This window comes from Schistocerca americana, chromosome 8 (assembly GCF_021461395.2).
Source record: "Schistocerca americana isolate TAMUIC-IGC-003095 chromosome 8, iqSchAmer2.1, whole genome shotgun sequence".
Lineage (NCBI taxonomy): Eukaryota > Metazoa > Arthropoda > Insecta > Orthoptera > Acrididae > Schistocerca > Schistocerca americana.
Genome location: NC_060126.1, coordinates 218,161,828 through 218,174,175, shown reverse-complemented (window position 1 = coordinate 218,174,175; position 12,348 = coordinate 218,161,828). Strand labels below are relative to the sequence as shown.

The window sequence follows — 12,348 nt, the reverse complement described above, 5'->3', positions numbered from 1 at the left end:
GTGAAAACTATTCATTGCTTGAAAATCTTGTGATGAACATAAGAAGACTGCGATTAGTATTCACCTCATCACTGAATTTCAGAACATGGGTTTGTGGCTGTACCAGAGCTAAAACCCCATATTTGGATTTCATTATTCTTTCAAAGCTTTATAAAAACTGGGAGAATTCTCTTAAGTGGTTCATAAGAACTGGAAAATTGTTTACAGAAACTGTTTCTTATCCTCTCATCTTTCATCCTAATTAATCCTCCAAATTGAAGATGGGCAACACATTGAGCCATGAGGCAGAACAATCAGACCAAAATATAATAAGGATTCAACTAAGAATCTGTTAAATTACACAAATGGGAGTATTACCAGATTTGATTTGAAGTTGTTTATAACAGATTCTTTACAATGGCATGCAAATGAAGATTTTGTCTAAGTTTTGCACCTAGTTATTAAAACTGAAAGTTTAAAATAAGAAATATGTCTAACCCACTGACAGCACAATACATAATTTACAAATACAAGAAAAAGGCGCATTATGTACTCCATGTTGCATCAGCATATCATGTTAAGATTCTAGGGCATTACAATTATACTATCACAGATTAATAATATGTAAAAGAACATTTGATTTTCTTGTCCTATTTGCCTTACTGACAATGTACAGAGCTGCTTTATAGGTTGCTTCATTAAGGTTAATACAGTAATATTAATAACCAAGTTGTCAATAATAAAGTTATGGTTAATCAACTATTGTTGAACAATATTTTTGAGAGAGAGAGAGAGAGATTTTTATGCGATTTATTGTTCTACTTTTTGCAAATTTAGGGGCCCAGTGGCATGACTGTCCCTACTGCACTCAAATTATAGCTCATTTTCTGTGTAAGGGAAGCAAAGTAGTAATTTCAAACACTCTACAGTATTATTGTGCTGTGTGGCTTGCTCAATCACTGTTCATATACTACTGATGTTCACTTTTGGCTTCCAGCATTTCACCACGTTAACCATTACTACAAAATGGGGTAGGTGCCATGAATAAGTTAAACAAAGGGATGCAACAACAAACGTTATTAAATAACTTGCAACAGTTCCCACACTGAAGAAGAAGAAGAAGAAGCAGAAGAAGAAGAAGAAGAACTTAAAAATGAAAGAAGTAATGCATCTGAACTACGTAACAAAGCATGCAATAACTAAAACTATTACCTTACTCACATTTCAACTAGTGAAGAAACAACAACATACTTACTGATGAAATATTTGTGTGGTTGGCTAACATGAGACCAGACACACGATGTGCACTTTGAATATAAGGAGACTTCCTGGAAAGAGCGACCTGTATACTCGCAGGGCCCCATGGAATGAAATTTGCCAACTTTCGCTCTCTGATACGTTGTAGTGACTTATGTACTTGGGTTGGATCTACTTCTCCCTGAAAATAATGATACTTTTCAATTGCTATGAAAATAACTACTGGAAAGAAGATTCTGTACATGTTTAACAATACATTCATAAATATGGAAAGAATGTTCTTGGTGGGATAGAAATAACTGAAGGAGTACAGCAGTTTGTGTGTCTATCAACAACTGAGAGGATAGCTCTTTTGAATGAATCGTTCTACAGGTCAGGTCAGGACAACAACCAAGAACAAAGGACACAAGGCAATCACATGGCAAATATGATAAATGAAAGCTTCCATCCACAAGGTAAGCAACTTTCGAATGTAGTATTCAAAGAACTGTGACTGACACCCGAACAACACGAATATCACATGCATCAACATTAGAAAATAGTGCATTGATAGCGGCTAGGCACTAGATGAAATCTGGATTTGTGCAATAATTTATAAATCACATAACAATCGCTGAGTGCATCCACTTTCCTAATGGAAGGTAACCCAATGAACTTTCTAAAGTCTTGCCTACAGATGACTCAATGCCGTAACTATACACCGATTTGTTAACTTCGTGCCTTCTATTATTTATATTCACGTTCTATTTTAAAATATCTATTGAAATAAGAGAGACAGAAAAACTGGCCACTACTAATTTCACAAGCAACAAGTACCCATACGGGCAATAATAACATTAACACACACCAAGTGATTGGGAGCACGCTGAAAAGGAGAGGCAGATTGTTTCGGCAGTAAGTTAAGATGGATAATAATTGAAAACAAGACACTAAGTAAAGATTAAGGAATAGTGCTGGGAACTGCACCTTATAAAGGTAAGTACTTGCTAATCTCTCTGTGTCCACATAATTTTAATGTTTTTCTCAATCTCAATTTCTTATTTTACATAATTAGACTACAGTGTTACACTAATTGCTCAAAATAAAGACTCTTGATAACTATGTTATGATACACGTCTTTAAAATTTTGTAATGCTACTGTAATAGACAATGGGTCTCTTCCACAGTACTTATGATATTTCTTAAGCCCAAGATTAAAGTATACTAACTGTAAGAAACTGCCGGGAAAACAGAAATAGAGGAAGAAAAGCCCTGATTATTTTTGAATTGTTGGATATCACAATTTTTTGTTTTCCCATTGCTGGGAATTAGACTGACATGTACATTACTAACCAACTACTCATCTTTTCTTTGTACTATGACAATTCTACCTATACGCTACAACTCTGTCAATAAGATCTACAACAGCTTGGTGGATGAAGCGGATAAATGTAAGTAAGACATGCATTAAGACCACATGACTGGGAGCCACACTTGTCATTTGCGTGAAGTAAGCATATGGAAGCTTGTTTAAAAATTTCTACAATATACAGAGGAACAAAAACAGTGGGAAGTCGAAGATGGAATAACAACAGTGTGGAAAGGATAGACTTACCATTTAGAGGTGGTATCAGTGGCCATATGTGTGAGAGTTGTGCTTGTGTTAACATATGCGAGTTTTTCTACTTCTGACAAAGGACTTAGTCCGAAAGCTGAATATTTCTAGCATTCTTTTTCACTGTGCCTTTCTACAACTCGGTGCCACCTCTATGTAGTGAGTAGCAATCCATCATTTCCATATTGTTTTACCAAAAATGTCTCATAATTCAGAACAGATTATGCCAACTCTGTTTCAGTGTTAAGAATGTGCATGGCCTGCTCCTTGATAGCATGGTTACAGAGAAGGTGACTGCAAGAAGAAATAGCATAAAGGGGGAACTGAAGGAGTTGAAATAAGAAAGGGAAATCATGTAATAGTATAACTGAGATGGGAGACTTCATACGGAGAATTAATGAGTCATTCTTTCTGCGCACCATTTATAATGGAACACAGCAGGACACAATAATAATGCAGCATGAAATACTTTCCACCAAACACTGTAAGGAGGCTCACTGAAATGCAGATGTAGAGTTCAATGCATGCTTCAATATCTGTGTCGTCCAACTCCCAATCCTTGCCCAGTATCAGCTATTTCAGAAATGGAAAGGTGGGACACCTCTCCCATAGCCTCAATAACCACTAATAAGTAGCCTCAGTAACCACAAATCAGTGTCTTCCACCCCTTCACCTGTACTAGTCCATACTGCCCTCTTGCACCCAGGCCAGCTTCACATTTATCCTGTTGCAACTTCGCCTTAGTTCATCTGTATTTTCTTCCTCCCTTTCTCTTTTATCTTCCACCTTCCCATATACCATTTTTCACAACATTACTAATAAACTCCTACCCTATCCCTAATTATCCTGTATAGCTGCCACCTATGTCTTCTGTATGTGTTTACACATAGCACTACACCTCTTCCATATCTCGATCACCTACTCTGATCGAGATCAATATTTTTCTCACTTGAGTACCACAGTTAGGAGGCAACACTGGGTGTGTTGGCACATCATCATATCTTTTATGGACCTGTCTACTGTGCAGTAGTGCCTCTTCTACTTTCTAACCCCCATACACCCGATTATATTACATCCTCGATTCCTTTTAAGATTCAATCAAGAAAGGAATAGTTCTATAAAACCTTATCCAGCCTTTAGCTTGCAAAAATTTAAGAAAAGAACAGACAACATAAATCAGGATTTCTTTGGTAGATAATATTTTCATCGCTTAGCGAGACATGCCTCATATTCCACACACAGCTTTTGAAAGCTAATCTTTCTATCTTGATTACACTTCTGCTTTCATTAACATTCCAGATCTCAAGAAGCATCAAAATGTTCAAAACCAAACCCCTTTAATACCTCTTGCCCAATAATTCACTGCAAAATTTATTTGGATGTGCTAAATTTAACACCCTTTAACATTTTAATAAATGCAATATTAACTCATTTCTCTGTTGGTGTGTGGGGAATGTTAGGTTATGTACAACTGTTGTTTTCCTATTCCAGTTGTAAACGGTTCATGAGAAGAATAACTGCTGGCAATCCCCCACGTCAGCTCCAGTCACTCTAATTTTTACCTTCAAGACCTTTTCACGAGATGCATGCATTACATTGGTTGACTTAGGTGAAGAGAAACTGAAATAAACCTGAAATTTACCACATTTCAGTTGTACTCATCAAAATGTTCGAAATCTCTGTGTGCCCACACACACACACACACACACACACACACACACACACACACACACACACACAGAGAGAGAGAGAGAGAGAGAGAGAGAGCAGAGAATAATTATTTAAACAAAAAGTAAGCTTTAATACACCATCTTTTTAAATCAGACTAAGAGGTAGAAAACAATTTCTCCTCACTCCATACAGGTAATCCTGAAAATTTGTGCTTATGAATTTTCAGTAGCTTTCAAAATATTTGTACGATTTGAAATGAAAAACATGGGGTACATGCAATACGTAAATGATCTTGTGATGACTGGGTGTTGTGTGTCTTTCATGATCATTTCATCCCCATCGACACGCAAGTCGCCGGAGTGGCGACAACTCTAAAGACTTGCACCAGGCGAATGGTCTGCCCGATGGGAGACCCTAGCCACACGGCATTTCCATTATTTATGAATGAATAATTCACCTCCTTACTATTATCCATTTCATGTGCCCCAAATCTTTTGTCATATATCTTACAAGTATTTCCACATCTATAAAAAATCCACAGTCACACTTTTTCAGGACTATATGTATGAAGTTAGGAATTTGTATTGGACTAGAAGAAATTATACAGTTTTTATTCCCCATTTAAAAATGTGGTCTATTACAAATTGACACTATAAAAAGAATAGATTGCTACTTACCACATAGTGGCAATGCTGAGTCGCAGGCAGGTCTAGCAAAAAGACTGCTAAATAACAACCATTGTCTCTGGCTAGCAAGGCCGGAGTGCGAGAAACTGTGCATGATAGACAATCAATCTGGTTGATGGGGTAAGAAGGAGACCGTGGTATTGTGCAGGTGGAAACTCTACCTGCAATACATCCTACATTCCCGTAACCCCCCTGACTTAAACCTTTGTAACTGTCCACCCACCTATCCCCTACACAGCCTTATATTCTACAAAAGCACCCACAGTCTCTTTATTTCTCTCCTTTGCCACATCCTTAACCCCCCCCCCCCCCTCTCCCCTCCCCTGTCCCCACCACATCTCAGTATGCTCCCACAAGCAGTAATTTACTGTACCCCACCCCGACTGCTATGCATCTCCCTGCCCAAGCCTCCTCCTTACTCCCATCACTCAGATTGTTTCTCCCAACATGGGCAGTTGCTTGCACCTCAGCCTCAGCAGACAGAGACATTGGTCATGTGTGTGTGAATTGTACTTGCATGAATGTGTGTGTGTGTGTACTTCAGAAGAAGGCCTTTTGGTCAAAAGCTCACTGTTAAGCAGTCTTTGTGTTGTGCCTGTCTGTGGCTCAACATCTCAATTATATGGTGAGTAGCAATGTCCCCTCCTCGTAATATCGTCATTATTGCACCTTGGGTTTTCCATTGTATATTACAAACTGATTTTTATTTAAATAGTTAATCTCTTTTCACCTAAAGTCATTTGACTGTGTCAAAAAACTTCTTTTGGAATGCAATTATGTTACCTGCAACACATGTTAAAAGCGCCTGCATGCGAATGCAGTCCCCCTGTCCTCTCTGCCCAGTCAGACTTCAGCATGAGAGGAAATGATGCCTCTGTATGTGTACTTTGAAATAAATAAAAGTTTGAAGGTACAACTAAAGTTATCTGTACCTTTTTTTGTGTGTGTATCTGTTTTTCTACATGTAAGTTGTTGTTCTTCCTTACATATCAGTTTTTCCTCTGGATGTAACACATGTAAATACGAGGGCAGTTCAATAAGTAATGCAACACATTTTTTTTCTGAAACAGGGGTTGTTTTATTCAGCATTGAAATACACCAGGTTATTCCCCAATCTTTTAGCTACACAACACTATTTTTCAACGTAATCTCCATTCAATGCTACGGCCTTACGGCACCTTGAAATGAGGGCCTGTATGCCTGCACGGTACCATTCCACTGGTCGATGTCGGAGCCAACGTCGTACTGCATCAATAACTTCTTCATCATCCGCGTAGTGCCTCCCACGGATTGCGTCCTTCATTGGGCCAAACATATGGAAATCCGACGGTGCGAGATCGGGGCTGTAGGGTGCATGAGGAAGAACAGTCCACTGAAGTTTTGTGAGCTCCTCTCGGGTGCGAAGACTTGTGTGAGGTCTTGCGTTGCCATGAAGAAGGAGAAGTTCGTTCAGATTTTTGTGCCTACAAACACGCTGAAGTCTTTTCTTCAATTTCTGAAGAGTAGCACAATACACTTCAGAGTTGATCGTTTTGACCATGGGGAAGGACATCGAACAGAATAACCCCTTCAGCGTCCCAGAAGACTGTAACCATGACTTTACCGGCTGATGGTATGGCTTTAAACTTTTTCTTGGTAGGGGGGTGGGTGTGGCGCCACTCCATTGATTGCCGTTTTGTTTCAGGTTCGAAGTGACGAACCCATGTTTCGTCGCCTGTAACAATCTTTGACAAGAAATTGTCACCCTCAGACACATGGCGAGCAAGCAATTCCGCACAGATGGTTCTCCTTTGCTCTTTATGGTGTTCGGTTAGACAACGAGGGACCCAGCGGGAACAAACCTTTGAATATCCCAACTGGTGAACAATTGTGACAGCACTACCAACAGAAATGTCAAGTTGAGCACTGAGTTGTTTGATGGTGATCCGTCGATCATCTCGAACGAGTGTGTTCGCACGCTCCGCCATTGCAGGAGTCACAGCTGTGCACGGCCGGCCCGCACGCGGGAGATCAGACAGTCTTGCTTGACCTTGTGGCGATGACGACACACGCTTTGCCCAACGACTCACCGTGCTTTTGTCCACTGCCAGATCACCATAGACATTCTGCAAGCGCCTATGAATATCTGAGATGCCCTGGTTTTCCGCCAAAAGAAACTCGATCACTGCCCGTTGTTTGCAACGCACATCCATTACAGACGCCATTTTAACAGCTCCGTACAGCGCTGCCACCTGTCGGAAGTCAATGAAACTATACGAGATGAAGCGGGAATGTTTGAAAATATTCCACAAGAAATTTCCGGTTTTTTCAACCAAAATTGGCCGAGAAAAAAAATGTGTTGCATTACTTATTGAACTGCCCTCGTATATCAAAATCAACCTTTGACAATGTGGAGTCCCACTGTTAATTTTGAAAAGAACAAAGTACTTACCAAAGTTAAACAATTAGACACATTATGTAAAAAATTACATTAATAAACAGGGAGCCACAGCAGCCAAATACCAACCTGTATGATATTCAGTATAGAGATGTAGCAATGTGCTGAAGTACGGTCATGGACAGTTGATACCATCATGTTTTTTGGTTGAAGAAGACGCCTCATAACATCTAATACAGTAGTTTTCCTAACAGATGCTGCCTAAAACCAATTGATGACTCATTATTATTAAAATACTAGGATACTTTATTTCAATGATTTTACAATGGAAATTATTACTTACAAACAAACACACACACACACACACACACACACACACACACACACACACACACACACACACCTTTCAGAGCAGCTGCCGATTTCAAATAACGTGTGCCTTGCTGCCACCAAATCTTTGTCAGCAGCTACTCCTTACAAACACGGAGGGTCGGTGTTAAAATATTACCACAGGATGCATTGAAAAAGGGACTACAACTAGGTCATTGCTCTATATTTTAATCCTGTTTTCACAATCAGAATATTGATACAGTCACACCGACTGCATATATATTTAAGTTTCCATGCAATTACAACAAGCACCAACATACAGTAAAACTTCATTTATACTTTTTCAACGGATTACAGGTGGGAGACGGCGGGGTCGGGGCGGGGCGGGGCGGGGGGGGGGGGGGGGGGGGGGGGGGGGGGGGGGGGGGCATAAGTGTGAAAAACGTATGTATGAAAAATAGCACCATACTATCAAATTAATTGGTAAAGACAATTGAAAAATCCAGTAAATAAAAAGTTACATTCTCCAAACGTTACATAGGCTTACTAGGTACCATACTTAACAAAGGTATAAAGAAAAATGTAAACCCCGGTTATTACCAGGGGCGACTTCTGAGGTAGTGCCACTGTGCCATGGCACCACTTGTATAAAAGAGAAATTTATGCGAACTGCGCATAAAACATTGTTTTGGAGTATGTATTTTCTGATTTGAAGAGGAATGTTTTACCGCGCACGCTCTTGCAGTAGTTTTCTGAAGCTTGGAGCCAACTGCACATTGGCACCATCTGCCCTCATAAGGGCCGTGTGAAAGGCTCAGCTGTTTGTTTCTGCACACTTCTTATAATGGGAGGTAGTGCCACAGCTAGTATGGCTCGAAGCTTCACGCTCTTTCCGCCAGAGAGCAGTAAAGTGTAGGACCTGTAAAAGCACAATCTGCCATCTAGCGAGCATGTTAGAATACATCGGGACACAGATTTCTTGTAATCCAGTTTTACAATCTTTATGCTAGTTAATGCTAATGCATTCCTAAATGCTAATTAATGCTTAATAAATTCAAATACAGAAATGATGCACTTAAATATCATTATAAATAGCTATATGTAATTTGAATATAATTATGCCCTTAGATTTTGAAACTAAGAGCCATTATTTCAATATTGGTGTATTTCACAACAGCTGGGCTACTGCTACAGAGAAAAAAAATTCACCACCGGTTGAGCATTTCTTTTCCAAACAAAGGTGTAGTATTTCTGTTTATACTCGTTACGTTTGTGTATTATAGTTCTGTACAAACACATTGTAGTTATTGCAAGGCCAGGTAATTGACCATATATAGCTGCCTGCACTGCACAGTGTTATCTGTAAGGGGAAATTCAGTTGACTGTGAAAATAGCAAACATGAACAAAGTAAATGAGCTATTATAAATGTCATTTAGTGACAGGACTCTCAGATAAAAAACACTAGGTAGGCCACTCCCAAATTTGAATCTCTAGCAGCAAACAAAAATTCGATGCCCTAAGTTCAATTCAGAAATTTACCAAAAGAAGAAATGGATTTGTGCTGTGAAGAAAGCAACACTGTTTTTTGTTTTCCTTGTGTGTTATTTGGGGTGGGGGTAGGGGAGGGGGAGGAGATATTAATTGGTGTAAGACCAGAATAACTGATATTGGGCTTATATGGTCTAAAATGAAAGTTCATGAAATGTCAAAGTGACACATGAATAATGTGCTTAGTCTTTCATTTCTAGAGAAAACCAACATTCAGCAGAAATCAGATTCACACTATAGACAAACAACTGACAGCCACAACAAATGTGTAGAAAAGAATATACATATATTCGGTTCTGTGGTCCTTTGGAACTGGCTATCAGGGGCCACGCTGAATCTGATGCCTCTCAAAATAAGGTGGTTTTTTGTGAGGTAATTCAGTTCAGTGCGGTGAGGTATTTCAGTTCAGTGCGGAACTGCATTAACATCTTCAAGTTTCTCTCATTCAAGCATCAGTGTTCAAAGACATTTCTAAGACTGTTCAGAACGAACTACTGCAATGCACGTTGCAAGCACACCGTGATGAAGTTCGTAAAGAAATAAAATGTGACGATTATGTTGCAATAATTGCGGATGAAAGCACAGCTGTGTCTTGTGAATTTCAATTGGTTATTGTTTTGAATTATGTTGTTGAGGGAACAACTGTTGAAAGATTTTGGAACTTTGTTAATCCAGAAAGTCAGCATGCTTATTCTATAGCTGAGAGTATTCTGAAAGAAATTGAACCATTAATTGGCAACGATCAAGCATAACTAATAGCTCAGAGTTACAATGGTGAAAATATTATGAGTGGCTAGTCAAATAGGGTTCAGAAATTAAAGATAAATAACCAAATGCAAACTACATCCATTGTTATGTGCATCAGTTCAACTTTATGTCTACGGCAGCCTCTGTTAATCACAAAGCTCGTGTCTTTTATGCATGCCTTTCAGATAATTATTTTCTTTTATAACTCGCCACAGAGATCAAAAGTTTTGCATGGCATTATTCAAAAAAATCTTGTCCCATTTGTGTGACAAGATAGAATTACCATTCGCGAGTAGTAAAAGATGTTTTAAGAAACAGAGAAAAATTGTATTACTGTTATGAAGGCACTGAATCAAGTGAGAGTATAAAACTATCTCCTACTATTGAAAAATCTGGTTCATACAAAAAAAGACTGCAAGATAATGAAGTCTTTTCTGCCTATAATTTTTCTATAACATAATGCATCATGCAGATGTATTTTTTAATCAGGTTCAGAAGAAGGTAACTGAACTGACCACAGCAACGTAAGACACCAGAATACTGAAGCGGTAATGCAAAACATCAGAGATGCCATTGGCTCCACCCTTAACAAGATTAGTTTCAAAAATGATGAAATGATGCTTGCCAAGAATCCACGGATTCTTGATGGGCATAAAAAAAAGAGATGCTTTGCAAGTGTGCGATGCCATCCTTTCTGAAATAAAATTACGTTTTCAGTTCATTGAAGTTTCTGCTGTTGGCGAGTACAATGCTTTTAGTTTTAAATTTTGGTAATTTGATTAAATTTGCTTCGCAAAATCTAGATTATAAGTTTGAATAATTTATACAGGCTCTATTATTTCTCGTACAGGCACTCATGTTGTAGTGGACACTTTTCTGGTACTCGGCATGAACATAAACTAACGAGGAGTTCTGGCTGTCGAGGGGAGAAGAGCGGAGTGGGGGGGACAAGCTGCACCTCCCTCTCGCAAGGCTGGCAGCCTACATCCGTGTTCTGTGCTCCTGGGTAGGCAGAACCAATGTAATAATGTACATATAGAACACAGATTCCATCTGATGTTGAGAGAATCATATTCTAACCCTGTGACAAAGCAAAATTGCTCTCTGCACTCATTTCAGTATAAGAAAAGGAAACAACCAGCAAGCACAACTCAAAGCAAAGCGGAACACACAAATCATTCGGTAACAGCTAGAGCGCAATTGTTAGCTGAGGTGGGTGGTGTCGTTATGTGGTAGTTCAGGCCCAATATCCACTGGTACCTTAAACAAGTATACATCAAAACGCCCCCTGCTAACAACTGCCATGTTAAAGTGACAGAACATACCCTGTTAAGAGTGAAGAATTGTGCTGTTGATGTGTGTATTTGTGTTTGCGAGAGAGAGTGTTTGGAGTTATTGTTATTTTTTATATCTCATGCAGCCATGCGAAAAAGATAGCTAAAGAAACCTCTCTCTGTCTCTCTCTCTCATACAAACACTTGCTATCATAAGAAGGGCACTATTTTAAAAAGTGTTTATTTCCGTTTCTCTATATTTTTGTTTGATATAAATTCCGCAATACGTTCGATGCTACCAACAAAGCTTTTTTGGCACCACCAATGGAATGCCTCAGCGGCCGCCACTGGGTATTACACTGTTATCAAATATTTCACCAAAGTTCCTTCATAATGGGCGACAACGACTTAATACTATTCTCTGCAGTTCAATTTTACTTATGGCAACAGCGGTGTAGTGAGCTGATGTTGGCAACACCATCTTCATATAATGCAAATGTTTTGTTATGAAATGTTCATTTTACGAGTATAACTAATTTACTGAGCGGACAAGGGTACATACAAGAATCTGTCAACCACAGAGCAAGAACAGATTTAATTATTTACTTCCCAGCAACGAATGGTTGTTGCCAACATCAACACACTACGCCACCGATGTTGTAAGTAAAATTATACCTGGTCTGCAGTCACGCACACTGCAATTGCATTTGCAAGAGAAGCAGAAGAAAAGGAAACACGCTTGGGTGGAGCCATGAACTTTACGGCGAGATGTGAAACATAAAACAAAATTTGCTATGATAGCTGCAAGTCAAGGACACAAAGTCGCATTAAAATCCCTTTGGGAATGGACGAGAGTACATTTCAATATGTGCTCAAGAAAAGGG

The 12,348-nt window shown here is 39.1% G+C and overlaps 1 protein-coding gene across 3 annotated transcripts in view; it reads right to left on the bottom strand.

Moving 5' to 3' along the window:
- The window catches only part of LOC124544726 (tubulin gamma-1 chain), a 76,861-nt gene that overhangs the window by 15,160 nt on the left and 49,353 nt on the right, over positions 1–12,348 (bottom strand). For all 3 annotated transcript variants that reach the window (XM_047123376.1, XM_047123375.1, XM_047123377.1), the window contains 2 exons: positions 7,694–7,825; positions 1,235–1,417 (listed from right to left, as the gene is read on the bottom strand). In XM_047123376.1, coding sequence (XP_046979332.1) covers positions 1,235–1,417; positions 7,694–7,825 — 315 coding nt within the window. The remainder of the gene's footprint in view (positions 1–1,234; positions 1,418–7,693; positions 7,826–12,348) is intronic.